This window comes from Mesoplodon mirus (genome assembly GCF_964341445.2).
Source record: "Mesoplodon mirus genome assembly, chromosome: 9".
NCBI lineage: Eukaryota > Metazoa > Chordata > Mammalia > Artiodactyla > Ziphiidae > Mesoplodon > Mesoplodon mirus.
In genome coordinates, this window is record NC_138985.1 from 20,206,912 (window position 1) to 20,223,326 (window position 16,415).

Sequence of the window (16,415 nt, forward strand, 5' to 3'; positions counted from 1 at the left end):
GCCTACTGAAGTCCCCTAGCATGCCCCAGGCAGAGATCTGTCGTGTGGCATTCACCCTCAAAATCAGGGTTTGATATATACATCATCACCACATTTAAACCCACACCGCTTCCTTTAAAATGTCCAAAGAAGAGTCTTATAACCAGGAACGGCTATCAAAATAAAGTAAGACACTTCCTCCTCACTACAAATAAAGAGCAGGCACACTTTTCCTTGAATAGAAACGAAACAAAACAAAAAACCAAAAACTAAATATAACACTGTCAGGTGGAAGTACAAATTGTGAATTAAACTACCCATGCTAAAAAGCTACAGGGGTAAGACGCTTGGCTTGGAAGGTTTCTGCAAATGTATGATCACTAGCTAAAGACAGGAAGAAGGAACAAAACTCAGAAACGGGATCTGATATGCAAAGAGCAGGAGAAAGCCTAGTGGCACAGAATATATTCAAAATTACACTAACTTATTCATGAGTACAAAAGTAATAAAATGGACATGGTTAACGCATACATACACGGCTCTACCATCGCCAGCCAATTCCCTTCACGGCGTGTGTCAAGGGTATGACACCGGGGCCACTGAAAGCAGACACCGGATGGGAAGGGACACTTACTTTTTGGCAAATCCCCGGTGCTGGAGGCTGAGACTGTCCTGCTTCTGTCATGGGATGGACTGCTTTCCTCATGCTCAGTAAGCGGGGATCCCTCAGAAAGTGCAGAACCACAAGCCACAGGTTCTAAGGGCCCAGAGAACAGCGAGGTGGAAAACTCTGGAAACTGGGCCCCGGGCATTTTATGTCGCCCATTTGGCAATTCACCGTTGAATTGTTCGTAGGAGTTGCTACATGTGTAATCGCTTTCTGCATGTGGCTCGTCGAGGTTACATTCCTCGGGATTTGGGCAGTCGTCCTCATCATCGTCTTCGTCGTCCAGCTGCTGTTCCAGTAAGAATGGGCCATTCTCAATATGGCCATTGGTTTTGGGTGATTCCATCCAAGTGGGGTCTACGTGCGCGAATTCCTGTTCGACATCATCTTCATCTTTCTCGGTGTTTTCTTTTTCAGTGTCTTCTTTCTCCTCCTGGTCCTCAGCTTCGCCTTAAAAAGTTGAAGGGTGAGAATGAGAACATGTCTCTCTCCTTAACGGAGTGCAGTAGGCACTTATCTCCTCCAACAAGAGACAAATTCGAACGTGCTAACTTCATGTGCTACAGAGCAGACACCTCTTGGCCCTCAGGGTAAAATCTTTAGGTACTCTAAATCTTATCTTTCATTTATTAAATAACTGGCCTACTCTTCTTAGAACAAGTTAGCTCTTAGGGAAAATGGGCATAAATGGAGCTGTACTTCCATTTCTACCCTCTCCTCTATAATTTTCAGAAAAGGTCTGAGGGTACATTACTGTTAAGTAAAAGCTTAATTACAAAATGAAGGACAATCATTAGCAAGATAAAGTCACGGTGTTTCTCAGACGTTTGACATTAAAAAAAAAAACTATTTTGAAATATTAACATATGTCTGGCACACGTTTTACAAAGCAAGTACCAGACAACTCCCCACGCTCTCCAACAAGGCCTTGGAGAGAACCACCCTCCTGTCTGAAGCATCAGCGCAGCACCAAGTCACCCTGCATGGTGACCTGGCGGGTCCTACTGTGGGAGCTCCTGGGCTCCTATGCAGCCCTGTCTCCAGAGTCCACTGACCATTGTTATTCGCAGTCTCACCCTCAGCTGCCTCCTCTAATCCTGCTGTTTTTAGTTTCACCTCTGGGTGGTATTCATCATCTTGCTCATTGGAAGGTACAGCTGATGTGATGTTTTCTTCTATGATTTTCCTTTCAGCTTCTCGCTCCAATTCTTCTATTTCCTGCAGGCGCTTTTCCAATAACTCAGCCTGCCTTTTCTGCTTCTTTTTCAGTTTTTTCTTTTTGTTTTTAGATATTTTTCCTATCTACAACATGTTAAGAAAATACCACAGGTCAGTTTGCTTCTTTTTAAAGCACTACGCAACAGCGTAAGTGCTGGCAGCATGGCAAATACCAACACAGGCTGTTTTTCTCAGGTCGCATTCAGTTAAAATCACATGCCCAGACATGAGATCCACATCACGGTTAGGGTTACAGCAAAACCAGAAAAAAAGAAACCAGTGCTAATATCACGTAACGGGACTACCACCAGGTCTTGCCCTCAGAGGGATATAGCGTAAATCCAGCAAGTCTTTCCCCTTTAAACTCTAAGAAGAACTAAATATGCTGAGATACTCTTGACTTTAAACAAGAAGCACCTCTTGCAAGTTTTATTTGCTGCTGCCTGTCTATAAAGTAACAGTGTCCCCTCTCCTTAACTGTCTTACTCAACTGCTGCCAAATCAGGTGTTTCTTGGTCAACAGCACTGTCTGCGTTTGGGTCTCACACACTGAGCTGTTATCAACAGCCAAGACTGCAGGAACTGTAAAAAATGAGCACGTGAAGTAAAGGGAAAAAAGAAAAAGCCATGGTTTCATTCTGCCTCCAATCATGGTGAGCTGACTTGGAAAGTACTGGCAACGAGAGCCTCCAGTCTTCCACAGAATCAGTAATCAAAACAAGCTGCTCAAGCCACAGCAGAACCCAGCAGGCCAGGTGGAATAATTCTTACAGCTCCCTCTCCTACTAGGACTTCCATTCCAAACTGAGGGCTGCTGGCAGCACTCTGAAGTTCTGCACATTTCCTTCCAAAACCTTTTGGTTCATAAACATCTTTTAAAACTTGTAGATGACCCATCAACTCAAGACATATATATATATATTTTTTCTATGCTTGACTGGAACCAAGCCAGGTTTAGCTCTGCTGCGGTAGGATTTAATTCCAAACAGCTTGTTTCATTTGCTCACACTCAGCATTTTGACAGGACCACAAAGATAATACTCTTTCATATTTGAGTACTACCTGGAAGTAAAAAAATCAGAACAGCAGCTTCAGAAAAACAGGTAACTTAGAGGCAGATCAGAAATAATATAAAGTGGTTTTGGAACAATCACTCTTAAAACCCTATCTCTATAACCTCACATTTTACCAGACTCAGCCAAGAGCACTCCAGAAAGTGCACGAGGAAAACAAAGATAAAATCTGGGACCACTCTAACTATCCCCCAACTCTAAAAATCACTTCACCTTATCCAAATATTGTCTTACATAATCAAGGATACCCAGCATTTATAAACATGACTGTCTTTTATATTAAAATACATTACAACATCTGTGATTGAGAACGGAACAAAAAAATGCACAACCAATTCCCCCAAACAATCCATAATGAAAAATTGTTGCAGAAAGAAACAAAAACTAATGTTACAATTCGAAAAGTTCAATAATGAATAGTCACTTTTGACATGGAGGTGAATACAAGTATATGTGTAAGTACTTACAGGTTTTTGCTGTGGAGCAGTACTCACTAGAACAAAACAAAATAAAATGAACATTTAGAGCGAAATAGATACTTATCTCTATGTAGGTAATCTGAACTGTAAAATGAAATAACTACTCTCTTTTAATGGCTATGCAACTTCAACAACCGTTAAATATTTAAACTTCTGAATCAGAGAGACCTAAAGTTTATCCAACTCAAACAAATGATTGGCTCTTAAAAGGCAAAGCCATAGTGGTTCATATGGAGTCATTTCTCTGACTTATCTAAAATTAAATATGCATTCATTTCAAAAACAGACAATCCCAAAGCACTGACTGATAAGAAAATGGAGAAGAGTCATCCAACCAAATTTGTTTAAAGACAATGGAATGAACAATTCACTTACACAACTATGTTTGAAAACTATTTCACAAGTTTATACAACTAAAGTTAAGTCCAATACTGCGGCAAATATTCTAGAAATCACATGAACAGACTTGGCCAGTGTCAGAAGCTTGATAGACTATGGTTCCGTGACCTAAAAAACACCCTGATGTTAGAAAACGAGATTCAGAAGTGGTGCATGTCCCAAGAGCCCCAGGCAGACAGAGGGCTTTTGCCCTGCAGTCCTCGTGCCTGCCTGGCAACACACTAGGGCAGACAGCACGTGAAGAGAGGGTGAAAGCAACGTCCACACTTCACTGTCGCCACGACACTGCGAAAACCAGAAATAAAACTACATACACCAATACTCAAGTCAGTTGGTCTTCTCCCACCCTGAAGTCTTTTGAAACTAATTCTAAATCCACCAGCTAGACTCAGATTGATGTAGCTGTGCTCACTGGAGTCAAGGAAGCACTCTGACGACTGAACGTCAGTTACGTGAGACCTCCTGCCATAACAGACACTCCTCTGCAGAGAAGTGGGCAACACAGGACAGTGTTCCAAGGAGATGCAGCAGCAGGTAAGAATTCAATAACCTTTTAAGGGAGGACAAAGTAGTTCAAACATTAAAGTACAACTTAACTGGGGCATTTTCCTGCTCAAGAAAAAGGTCTAGCTGCTTCTAGTCATCAGACGCTTACAAAAGCCCCTAATGCATACACATCTGACTCAACTGCCCCCAGTGTACAACTTGGCAGGCTCTCAAAGCTGGCTCAGCCCCTCACCTGCAGACCCCGAAGGAGGAGGGGCGCCCGCTTTCTGCCACTCGGTGGCCTCGGCTGCCATCCGTCTCACGTACGCATCGTCCACGCACATCAAGATGTTTTCCGGCTTTATGTCCGTATGAATGATCTTGCACTTACTGTGTAGATAATCTAACCCCTGAAGGACCTGATCATGTGAAATCAAGAGGAGAGATGACTTATTAATACCTTTATTATTTAACATCTGTTTGTAAAATAGTTAAAATCATTACAAGGCACAAAATACAATGGATACAAAGGGTTTTAGTAAAAATCTTCCTCCCACCCCGGCCCCCATAGGAACCCAGCTCTTTTCCAGAAGCAAGCAATGTGTATCATCCTGGAGATAATTTATGCTCATGGAAGCAAATGCATCTATACATATACTCTTTTAAATAACAACTTCAGTGAGATATAATTTACGTGTCACACAATTCACCCTTTTAAGAGTACCATTCAATGGTTTCTAGATGTACAGCCCTCACCACTATCTAATTTAGAACATTTTCATCACACAAAGAAGAAACACTGCACACCCATTAGCTGTCACTCCCCCTCTCCTCCCAACTCCTCCAGCCCTAGGCAACCGCTAGTCTACTTTGCTGGGTCTGGATATTTTATATAAGTGGAATGATAACAGAGTGTGGTCTTTTGTAACTGGCACAGTATTTTCAAGGTTCATCCAAGGGTAGCAGGTATCAATACCTCATTTCTTTAAATGCCAAATAATATTCCATTGAAAATACCACATTTCATTCACTTGATGAATATTTGACTTGTTTCCATTTTATGGCTATTATAAATAATATTGCTATGAACATTCATGTACAAGTTTTTGTGTGGACATATGTTTTTTATTTTCCTTGGGTATATGCCTAGGAGTGCAGTCGTTGGGTCATATGGTAGCTCTATATTTAGCCTTTCAATGAGCTGCCAAACTGTTTTATACTATGGCTGCACCATTTTACACTCCAATCAGCAACGTGCGAGGATTCCAATTTTTTCATCATGGCCAATACTTGTCTTTTTATTTTAGTCACCCTACTGGGTGTGAAGTGTGTATCTCATTGATCTGCATTCCCATAATGGCTAAAGATGTGTGTACATTTTTAATATTGCAAGAAAGGAGGATTAAATAGCCCTGGTATCCAGGCAACACTATAGCACTGAACTAAAAGAAAATGCTAAGCCAAGATACTCATGTACTTATTATATATATCATATACATATCATATATATCACAAAAATTACAGAGTATGGTGACCTAAATGCAAGGCCAAAGTTTTTCTGGAATTATTTTCATTAGAGGGAAACTGTTTCAATTCTTTCCATAAGGAAAAAAATATTTAAAAAATACAGTTCATGTTCCCATACATCAGAAACTCTGTAAGCTCAATAAACATTAACATTTGATAAACATCCTCATTCAAACATTTTAAGTCATTTAGGGGCCTTGACGACACTAGACAAGGAAGTGAGAAAAAGACAAGCAGAAGATATATAATATCAATCAGCTCTGACAAGTTCTCAGCAAAAAACCCAATGCTCCTGTCTACCTTGAGTTCCTGGCTAAACAATCTTAACAGACGGCAAAACATTAGTAAGTCAAGGGAAAGAGGTTTCAGAAGAAAATGAAAGGGAGACCTGTCTCTTAAACAAGATGAAAATCCTCACACATATCTAAAAAAACTTTTCCTAGGAAATACTTTTACATGACTTCACTGACTGAACAACAGTCGAGCTCCTGTAACAGACCATACACCGTTCTAGATGTTTGACACATAGCAATAGAAGTTCCCTGTCTCCATTGGGCCTTGACTTTTTACCTTAGAATTAATATTGAATGTTTTAGATAATACTTCGATTAGAATATGTTTAAATTATGTTTAAAATGTCAAAGAACCAATAGGAAGAAAGAGATCATTATATATTTCCATAGAGAATAGGTTATAATCCTGAAGGGAACACAATCCAATGAGCCTGTATGTTATTCACTGGCATTCACGTATCTTCTTTGAACAAACTGAAATATCATGTGGAGTTTTTATGTCAGAATAACAAGAGAAATTATGAGAAGTACAAGAAATTAATGGACAGGTACACTGATGACTTCCAGCCTGCGGAAGTAAAAGGAATTAAGAGCTTTTAGAAACTTTAAACTGTTTTAAATTATTCCAACTGAAACTTCATTTCAATCATCAAATATTAACTCAAAGTTAAAATGTCAGCATCTTTCCAAAAATATCTTTTCACCACCACCCATGCACAAGTTGCTCCTAACTTTTCACCTTAGTTCTTTCATAGTTCTTAGGTTGTTTTACTGTGTGAGAAGCTACTCAGGTAAGAGTTAATGTGATCCAGTATCCAAAGGTGTTAAATGAATTCCAATGACAATGAGGTACTTGAGAGGAGCAAAGTGTTCTCAGTAAGAATTTAAGGTTCCAGATTTTTAATACTGGCTGTTGCACTCAACTGGGTTAACCTTCCTCAAGAAGCACAGCTTGTGTCTGACAATGAACATAAGGAACAGACTATCAACCAGGATCAATTAAGTTAATTAAGGTAACACAAATCTTAAAGGAAACAGTTAAGAGACAGCATGGAGCATTGTTAAATCATGACCTTGGGACTCAGACCACTCCTGTATTACTGCTCAATCACTCATTCACTAGGCAAGGTACTTAAGCTGCCTGAGCTTCCATTTTCATATCTATAAAAGGGGGAACATATCCATTAGACAGAAATATGGTAAGAATTAGAAATAATGTATGGAAAACTCACAGATACAAGGTCTAGCTCACAGGAAATTCAAACTAAATGGTAGTAATGAACTAAGTCAGAAGACTTGCATTGATACTGACTTAATAACCATAACTTATTAAATTTCTAAGTCACTTATTAAATTTCTCTGGGTTTCATTTCTCCCATCTATAATATGAATGGGCTCTACCTGATAAAACTCTGATCCTTTTAATTCTAGACTAATATATTTTAAAAAAAATCTTTAGCTATAAGAAGAATGGTTTTATTTTCAAAAACAGTATTTCTGTTCTCAGCCAGTGAAGTTAAAGCAATTCAGCACCCCAGAATCCAGAATCAAACAATAATGATGGGCAATCTTACAACCATTTACACTGAATAATTATGATAATGAAAAACAATAATCAATGACTCAAGCAAGCTTCATGCCCCAGGATAGACCTCAGTTGCCTCACTGGTCTTATCACAGCATGTGTCTCTCTTGCCTACAAACCATACTTAGCCTCACCAGCAGGAGGCCGCACAGGCTGCAGAGATCCTCGGCTGCCATCCGCTTGACCAGGAGTCGGGCGATCAGCGTAGCCACAGAGGGGCCAGGGATGCGGCTGCATCCCACCTAGGGGACGGAGATCACACCCCAGGGCGGGGCCCGTTTTCTGCATGCGAGTCAGCAGCAGTGCAGACCTGCAGGCAGAGTCCGGGCTGGGAGCCAGGAGACCCGGCTCTGGAACTGACCAGCTATGGCTCCCCTCCCCTGACCTCAAATTCAGCCAGAAAACAAGGGCTTGGTCAGCACAGTCTCCAACGTTCCTTTCTAGGCACCTATGAACCGTGTCAGAGACTGTGTGTTACGGTGCTGACAACATCAGCTGGCTCTTCACCTCGGCGCGCGCTAGAAACAGGTCCTGTCGCAGACATAAAAGGAGGGAGGGAGCTGGGAGCGCTGTGGAGGGTTCGCGTGAAGGGGTCTCCCTGGCCTGCCGGCCACCCAGAGTGAGCTTCCTCCCAAAGTCCAAAATGCACAGAGGAACACAAGGACAGCAACTGTCCACACTGTCTCCTGACTCTGGTCACAACGTGGGCACCTTAACAAAGGACACAGGGCGAGCAGACATGTGGGGCGAGGCCTTGTGATGCCGCGCGGGGTGGGGGTGGGAACCAGACCGGCAGCACTGCTCCGAGCCGCTGATGCTCACAGGGGTGGAGCAAGACAGCAGAGGGCTCTCCTCAAGCCAGAAGCTTTGCTACCGGAAAGCGAAGGCACCCACCGGATCTCTGTCCTCACTAGGACGGACAGGAGGTAACTGCTACACGCTGCTCAGACGAGCACATGCCAGACTGAATGGAGAAGCGTGGCGAACACCTGCCTCAATCACAGGGGACCAGAGCCAGGGGACACCGTCCTCACCCGCTCTGTCCCGAAATCGCCCCCTGCTCCTCCTTCTCTCTAACTCTGACTAGTGAGAACTTATGAGAAAATTCAGCAGCTGTACTTCACTCGTGAACATCGTCAGGATGAAAGATAAGACACTGCGCCCAGCACTGAGGAAGCACAGAGGAACGAGCTGGGAAAGGGGCTCAACTCCCTTGAAGGAAGCGACTTCCCCGAATTTCTGAGCTGCATACCCAACATTTTGAGGAGGAGAATTCCAAGTTAGTACAGAATCATATATACTACCACACTGATCAAATCCAAGAACATAAAAATGTTTACCAACTTAAAATTAATTTTCTATTCTAAAATTGAACAATACTGGCTTGATCATAATGCATTCATTGACAAAAGGACCAGTGAGATCATTTAAATGGTAAATAAATACTAAGTGTAGACAAACGTAGAAGTAAACCATTTCCACAAACAGAGACATGAATGCATCCTCTTCACAAGACATGCTATCGTTTAAAATGCTCCCCAGTCTTCCTATGCAGACATTTCACACCACCCAGCAGTCAAGAGCGTGGATTCTGGATTGCACCACCTGTGTCCCAGTCTCGATTCCCCACAGTAACTGTGGGCCTGGGGAAAACTTTTTTTTTTTTTTTTTTTTTTTGCGGTACGCGGGCCTCTCACTGTTGTGGCCTCTCCCGTTGCGGAGCACAGGCTCCGGACGCGCAGGCTCAGCGGCCATGGCTCAGGGGCCCAGCCGCTCCGTGGCATGTGGGATCCTCCCGGACCGGGGCACGAACCCGCGTCCCCTGCATCGGCAGGCGGACTCTCAACCACTGCGCCACCAGGGAAGCCCCTGGGGAAAACTTTTAACACCTTCCTCAGAGTGAAGGTAAGAACACCTCTGGCCTCACAAAGCTGTGGTGAGGAATAGACAGCATAATACAAAGAAAGCACTTAAAACTGTGAATGCCTGAAAGAGCATAATAAATGTTAGTGACAAGCATGATAACAGAAAGAGTAACGATAATTCAAAAATCCAGGGCTACACGCTGTACCTACGTATCGTAGCTAAGTCACCAAAATCAGAGCCTTGCCCTTACCAAGCTTCATTTAACGGCAAGCAGCCACTTCTTCACAAGGTTTCTGGAAAGGGCAACGAATTAAACCATAAGGTTTTAAAAAGTAAAATATCGGCTACCCTTTCGAGTACAGAAGAAAATAAAAGCCACGTTTAAAGAACAGCAACATGGACTTCCCTGGTGGCGCAGTGGATAAGAATCTGCCTGCCAATGCAGGGGACACGGGTTTGAGCCCTTGTCCGGGAAGATCCCACACGCCGTGGAGCAACTAAGCCCGTGCGCCACAACTACTGAGCCTGCGCTCTAGAGCCCACGAGCCACAACTACTGAGCCCACTGCCACAACTACTGAAGTCTGCATGCCTAGAGCCCGTGCTCCACAACAAGAGAAGCCACCGCAATGAGAAGCCTGCGCACCGCAACGAAGAGTAGCCCCCGCTCGCCGCAACTAGAAAAAGCCCGCGCGCAGCAACGAAGACCCAACGCAGCCAAAATAAATAAGTTAATTAGTTTAAAAAAGTAATAAAGAACAGCAACAGCATTTTAGAACCCCATCACCTGTGGTACACCTTGAATGCACCATAAATAACAAACACTGACCACACAGCACCCTTTTTCTTCTTTCGGCTTTAGAAATAAAAGCTACACATAAAATAGACTTCAATAAAGCTGATTTTTAAAGAAAAAGAAATGAAAGCTGGGGGGCAAATACACCCCACGCCTGAGGCCAGAGAAGCAGCCTGGGGGAGGCAAGGGGGTGTCCTCACACGATCACCAGAAACCGACGGATGGCCCTTCCTGACCCTGCACAAGGTCACCAGGGCGAAACAAGGACAGTTAAGAACTGATGAAAAGATTGATAATAGTGTATAGGAAACCCTGGAAAAGCAAGTGATTCAACTGTGCTGCGACTTTTCAAAAATAAGTGGGAACCTTTATCTACAAACCCTTCAGTTCACAGAAAGGTCAGCCACTTTGTACAGCAAGAATAAGAGGAACATACATTTCTTCTTTCATTTAGGGAAAGCTAACCTCTCAAAAACATTTCTTGACTTCCCACGATGTGAAGGAAGCTACAAAGAGATGTGAAACCTACAACACGTGATCTGGGGCTCCCAGTGCTCAGAATATACAGTTGGGGAGACAGAACGGCTACTCTGTGCTGGTCACAAGCTGGAAGCTTTATCAGCAGTCCCTCCAAACTCACCTGCACAATAAAGCCACAAATTATGCATTATCATCCTGATGTGACAAATGCAGACACAGGCTTACAGAAGTTAAGTGATTTGATCAGGGTCACAAAGTAGTAAGTGCCAAGTTAGAATGTGAAATTAAGTCTACTGACAAGACTTAAGTGTACTCATTACACTTTCCTCTATTCTAGTGGTTCTCAGCAAAAGGAAATTTTGCCTCCTCGAAGACATTTCACAAAGTTCAGAAATATTTAAGTGTCATTGCTGGGGTGGTCCTGGCTGAGACAGACATCTAGAGGGCAGAGGCCAGGGATGCATCTAAACAACCTACAACGCACAGGGCAGGTCCCTACAAGAAAGGACTATCCAGTCCAAAATGTCAGCAGTGCCAGGGTTGAGAAACTTTGGCCTACACTTTAAGACCCTGCAATAATTAAGAAAGGACCAAGTGTAGGCGGCAGCCATCCTTCCCCAAGGAGGGAAGAAATATTGCTCTTAACTAGGGTAGAATGGGAAGCCTTTATCACAGAAGTGGAATTTTGGCTGAGTCTTTATAAACATGGGTAGAATAGAAAGAATGTTATTTTCTACAGCCTAGGACAAAAGAAATAAACCAAAGATGTGGAGCTTAAAAAATGGCAAAGTGCGTACTTTCTCTAAATACCCTACAGAAAACTAGTAAAAATTTATGTATAAAAATTCTGGTAAAACAGCATGTGTTTATAAATGCTTGGGACATCTCTGAATATTCATAAGAAAACCATAACTTGGTTGATTCCAGAAGGGAAACTGTGTACCTGAAGGACACTTAACAAGTCATACCTACTTAAACGATTAATTAATTAATGGGGAAAAATTTACCTGCCAGGAGGTAAGAGCTGAATCGGGGTTTCTAAGGGGAAATACGGGCTTTCCCTAGATGGTAGAAGACCTTAAACAGGTTCACAAGAAGAGCAATGATGTAACTCTTATTGGACATAAACTGAGTACAAGTCCAAAGATATTATTTGCTGCTTGGGAAAATGGTAAATGCATGTGCTCCGAAGCCAGACTACCTGGGCTTGAATTCCTGCTCCACCACATACAGTTGTTATTTCTTGACTAGGGCCAAGTTACCTAACCTCAGTTCCACTTCCATAAAGACAAGACAGTAAAAATACCTATTTCATAGACTTACTGTGAGGATTCAATGCATCAAACTTTGCAAAATACTTAGCACTATGCTTGGCACATAGTAAGCACTGAATTAATAGCAGTATCCCTTTACATCTTAACAATAATCTAATAATGAAGGTACCATTATTATTCTCAATTTATTCATGATGAAATTATGGCTTAAAGAGATTAAGTAACTTGGCCAAAGTCCTTTCGCTAGAGTAGGGTATACAGTTGTCCCTCAGAACCTGCAGGGGTTTGGTTCCAGGGCACCTACCCACCCTTCGTGGATACCAAAATCCACAGATGCTCAAGTCCCTTATAATAAAAGGGCAGTATTTGTATGTAATCTACACAATCCTCCCACATACTTCAAATCATCTCTAGATTACTTACAATATTTTATACAATGTAAATACTATGTAAATAATTGTAAATAAAGTGTAAATGCTACGTAATAGCTGCCTGCACAGCGAATTCAAATTTTGCTTTTTGGAACATTCTGGAATTTTTTTCCCTGAATATTTTCAATCCATGGTCAGCTGAACCCATGGACACAAAGAACTGTATTTGACACCAACACCCAAGCTCTTTATCACTCTATACATTGCTTCATGAAAGCCAACAATATTAGTCTTCAACAACAGGCAATGGAAAGCCACTAAAGGCTTCTAGATGGGGATACGAACTGTTAAAACAAAGTTTTACTTAGGAAAGTAACTGCCAACAGAAAAGAGAATAAACTGACGTGTGGAAGTAGAATAAGATGGGCTGGACTCTGGGAGAGTAGACAGAGAGAAGCTTGTGAAAGGGTACTGGCCGGAGGTGATAAGGACCTGAACCTTAGTTCAGGAACAACAGGAGAAACATACATGGCCAGGAGGGATGGACGGCGAGGTGACCAGGGGGCGTGGTGGGAGACAGCAACAGGGGTGAGTGAAACACAGCCAGCTACAGCGGACTTCAAAGGGGAAGGAGGCCACACAGTGAGAGAACATTAGAAAGCTGGCCTACCTTGTCGTGTTATGGGGAGTAACAGAGCCAAGTAGGTCTATTCATAAAGGATCTTCCCAGTACTACCCAGAAGTCAAAAGTACTGAACCCATAGGATGGATCAAAGGGAATGAAGGGAAATTCAGACATAGAGATTATTACCTGGGATATAGAACAATTTACTACTTTGAAAGTTACAAGTTTAGGGGGAAAAAATCCAGATTTCATGATATTTTTCTTAAAATTAAAGATGAGTTGACACCAGAGCAAAACAAAGCTTCTATTAACACTACCTACAAGAACTAAGTGCAGACTACATAAAATCAAAATTCCATCTTGAAACCAATAAAACACTACAAGAGTTCTTACTCTCTAAGGCACGGTGTACATGAATTAAAGTGAAGATAACACATTCATTAAATCATTTGTTCATTCACTAAGTATGCATTAAAGTTCCATTAAACTCCAAGAATTTCATCTTTAGAGTTAAAGCCTCTTTTACTTGCTAAGTAAGGCAAGATTCTGTTTTTCTATTCTGGAATACAAAATAAATATCGACGGTTCATCTGCTAATTCGCATTCTCCCAACGCTGCCAAGCCTGAGTTATGGTGACACCTAGAGCAACAGCAGACATCTTTGAAAGGATAGGGTTCAAAGGAATGAGAGAACCTGTGTGATATACATTTGAACTGTTATTTCTGAAATTATTTGCTTTTTGTTAAAATATGTAAATCTTTTAATATTTCCAGGATTTATCAGAGATAAATCAGAAATTTTAAATTGGATAATTAAATTTTTTCAGGGGACTTCCCTGGTGGCACAGTGGATGAGACTCCAGGCTCCCAATGCAGGGGGCCCGGGTTCGATACCTGGGCAGGGAACTAGATCCCACATGCATGCCACAACTAAGAGTTCGCATGCCACAACTAGAGAAGCCTGCGTGCCTCATCAAAAGATCCTGCGTGCCGCAGATAAGACCCAATGCAGCCAAATAAGTACATAAATATTAAAAAAAAAAAAAGAATTATGGATCAAGGTTTGTATTTCAGGTCTAGAACCCCCAGGCAGGTCTAGCTCAAGCTCTGGGCCTGGGGACAAGGAAGGGCCTCAAACCAACTAGTCGTCTTCTCAAGCAAACCAAGCAACCTCCGATTATTACTTACTCTGCAGAAATATGCATGGTAATTATCCATTATATCAGCATAGGTAATCCAGAATAAAGCATATCTGCAACTTTCCTAATTTAGGCTCTAAGGGCAATGAGTCAAAGACTGGTATGTTCCATGCAGAAAACTGAATCTGGTAAACATTTCTAATTAGAAGGAAATCTTCCATATGTGTATACTTCCATTCTATAAATATCTGCTGCAGCATCCACACCGAACCACACACTAACGGAAGGTTTTCTATTGTCAAGGCAATTGAACGAAGTACAAATACAATACTCCACATATAACTTAAACATTCCTTAAATTACCTTCCATTTATCCTTCATCCAAATACTTAGAAATAGCAAATAAACACAATACATTATATGTCTTTTTCTGTATTATTTTCTAAGGAACTAAGTGGGACATTTTGTAGTAATGATAATGGATGAAACAATTTCTCATTTTACTGTATCACTTACCTGAAAAAAGATCCATATGCCAAAAGATATATATGCTTGACGTTTACATATTACTCCCTTTACAAGACAGAAGGGCTTATCATTAACTAAATACAAAATTGATTTAATAAGTTCAAAATGTTATGCACTGTGATATATGTATTTATTTCTAAAACTGGAGAGAGAGAGAGATATGAGTTTGTGCATTTTTTTTTTGTTTTTCTTTTTTGTTTGTTTGTTTTCTTTAAAACAGGAATTCGTGTTGAAAGGCTAGCCAGTTAGGTACTGGGAGCTGGGGGCTGCCGTCATAAGCCTCACCTGTCGAATAATGCTCTTCACACAACGTACTGGGAGGCCTTGGTAGTTGGACTTTATGATCCACTTGAGGAGATGGTGGCCAAGCACTTCAAAGACCATGCAGACATCTGGGACAGGGTTAAGGATCATTTCTGGATACATTACCTGCAGTGACGGAATTACTAAAAGCAGCATCATTGTGGCACTTGGCAAAACAATTATTTCTTTATAAAATGCAACTTCAATACTATCAGTAATACCAAAAGTGGTCATCTGCTGTTCCTCACCTAAACAGAAAGATCTAACACGTACTAAGTACCTACCATGTGCCATATATGATTTAATGTGTACTCATAACAACATAAGGAATGAGGAGAGTAAACCTCGGGGAGTTTAAAGAACCCTCCTGCCTGACACCACCCAAAGGTGGTAGAGTCATGACGCAACCCCACACTTACCCGCGCTCTCAAGCACACTTCTCCTGACAATCAGCCTTAACGAAAATGAGCAGGACAGAAACCTCACAGAAACTGATGAGGAAAAGAATAGAGAACTCTCCTGCCTTAAGTGTCCTGCCTGCCTACCTAAATTTCTATCCTATACATCACATAAAACACTTTATAAAACAGAAATTTACCAAACACAGGGAAGACATGTGATCTTTTCCTTCAATAATATCTTTCACTGGGTCACTGGATCAATTTTAAGTTTTTAAGTTTTTAAGAATGTATGATCACAATTTAAGACATGGCATGGCCATTAAGACCAACCTATAAGAATGAAATCTCAGGAATCTGGGTTTCGTTTTTGTTTTTGTTTTTAATAGAAATTCTAGTCAACCACTGACCCTCCAGAACTGTGAGCCACCAAAGTCCCTCATATAAATATATTCATGTCATTCATACAGAAAGATTCTGAATGGCTCTGAAACCCTTTGAGAATATTTTGTTCAGCCCTGGAGACCTATATACAGGCCTATAAGAAGGTCAGATGAGTTAATATTTTTTTTAAATATCTGGATCTACCACATCATCATAGTAACTATTGCTTTAAATATCTTTAATAAAAATAAGAAAAATATTTCTATGACACTGGACAGCATATGTGCGACAGACTTACGCATAGATGATCTAAAGCTAGAAGTTCCTTACTATTTCCCAAGCTCAGTAAAAAAATGGCAACTAAGGTCTAAAGTTAGTAGCAGGCATAGAGATGAAGCCCAAGGCTTCTAAATTATGACCTGAGTGTTCTCAAAGCATTGACAAATCTGGACTACTTAACAGTAGAAATAGCCACTGGAATGTATTCAATATATATCAAAAAAAAACACCTCCATTTACCTACAAATCAGGTGTTTGCTCCAAAGA

General features: G+C 41.3%; 1 protein-coding gene across 9 annotated transcripts in view; it reads right to left on the reverse strand.

Annotated features, from left to right (window-relative positions):
- The window catches only part of SRPK2 (SRSF protein kinase 2), a 237,020-nt gene that overhangs the window by 26,649 nt on the left and 193,956 nt on the right, over positions 1-16,415 (reverse strand). For 8 of the 9 annotated variants that reach the window (XM_082631887.1, XM_082631886.1, XM_082631894.1 and 5 more), the window contains 5 exons: positions 15,070-15,176; positions 4,555-4,720; positions 3,405-3,430; positions 1,702-1,948; positions 614-1,096 (listed from right to left, as the gene is read on the reverse strand). In XM_082631887.1, coding sequence (XP_082488013.1) covers positions 614-1,096; positions 1,702-1,948; positions 3,405-3,430; positions 4,555-4,720; positions 15,070-15,176 — 1,029 coding nt within the window. The remainder of the gene's footprint in view (positions 1-613; positions 1,097-1,701; positions 1,949-3,404; positions 3,431-4,554; positions 4,721-15,069; positions 15,177-16,415) is intronic. The other variant, XM_082631888.1, reaches the window with a different exon arrangement.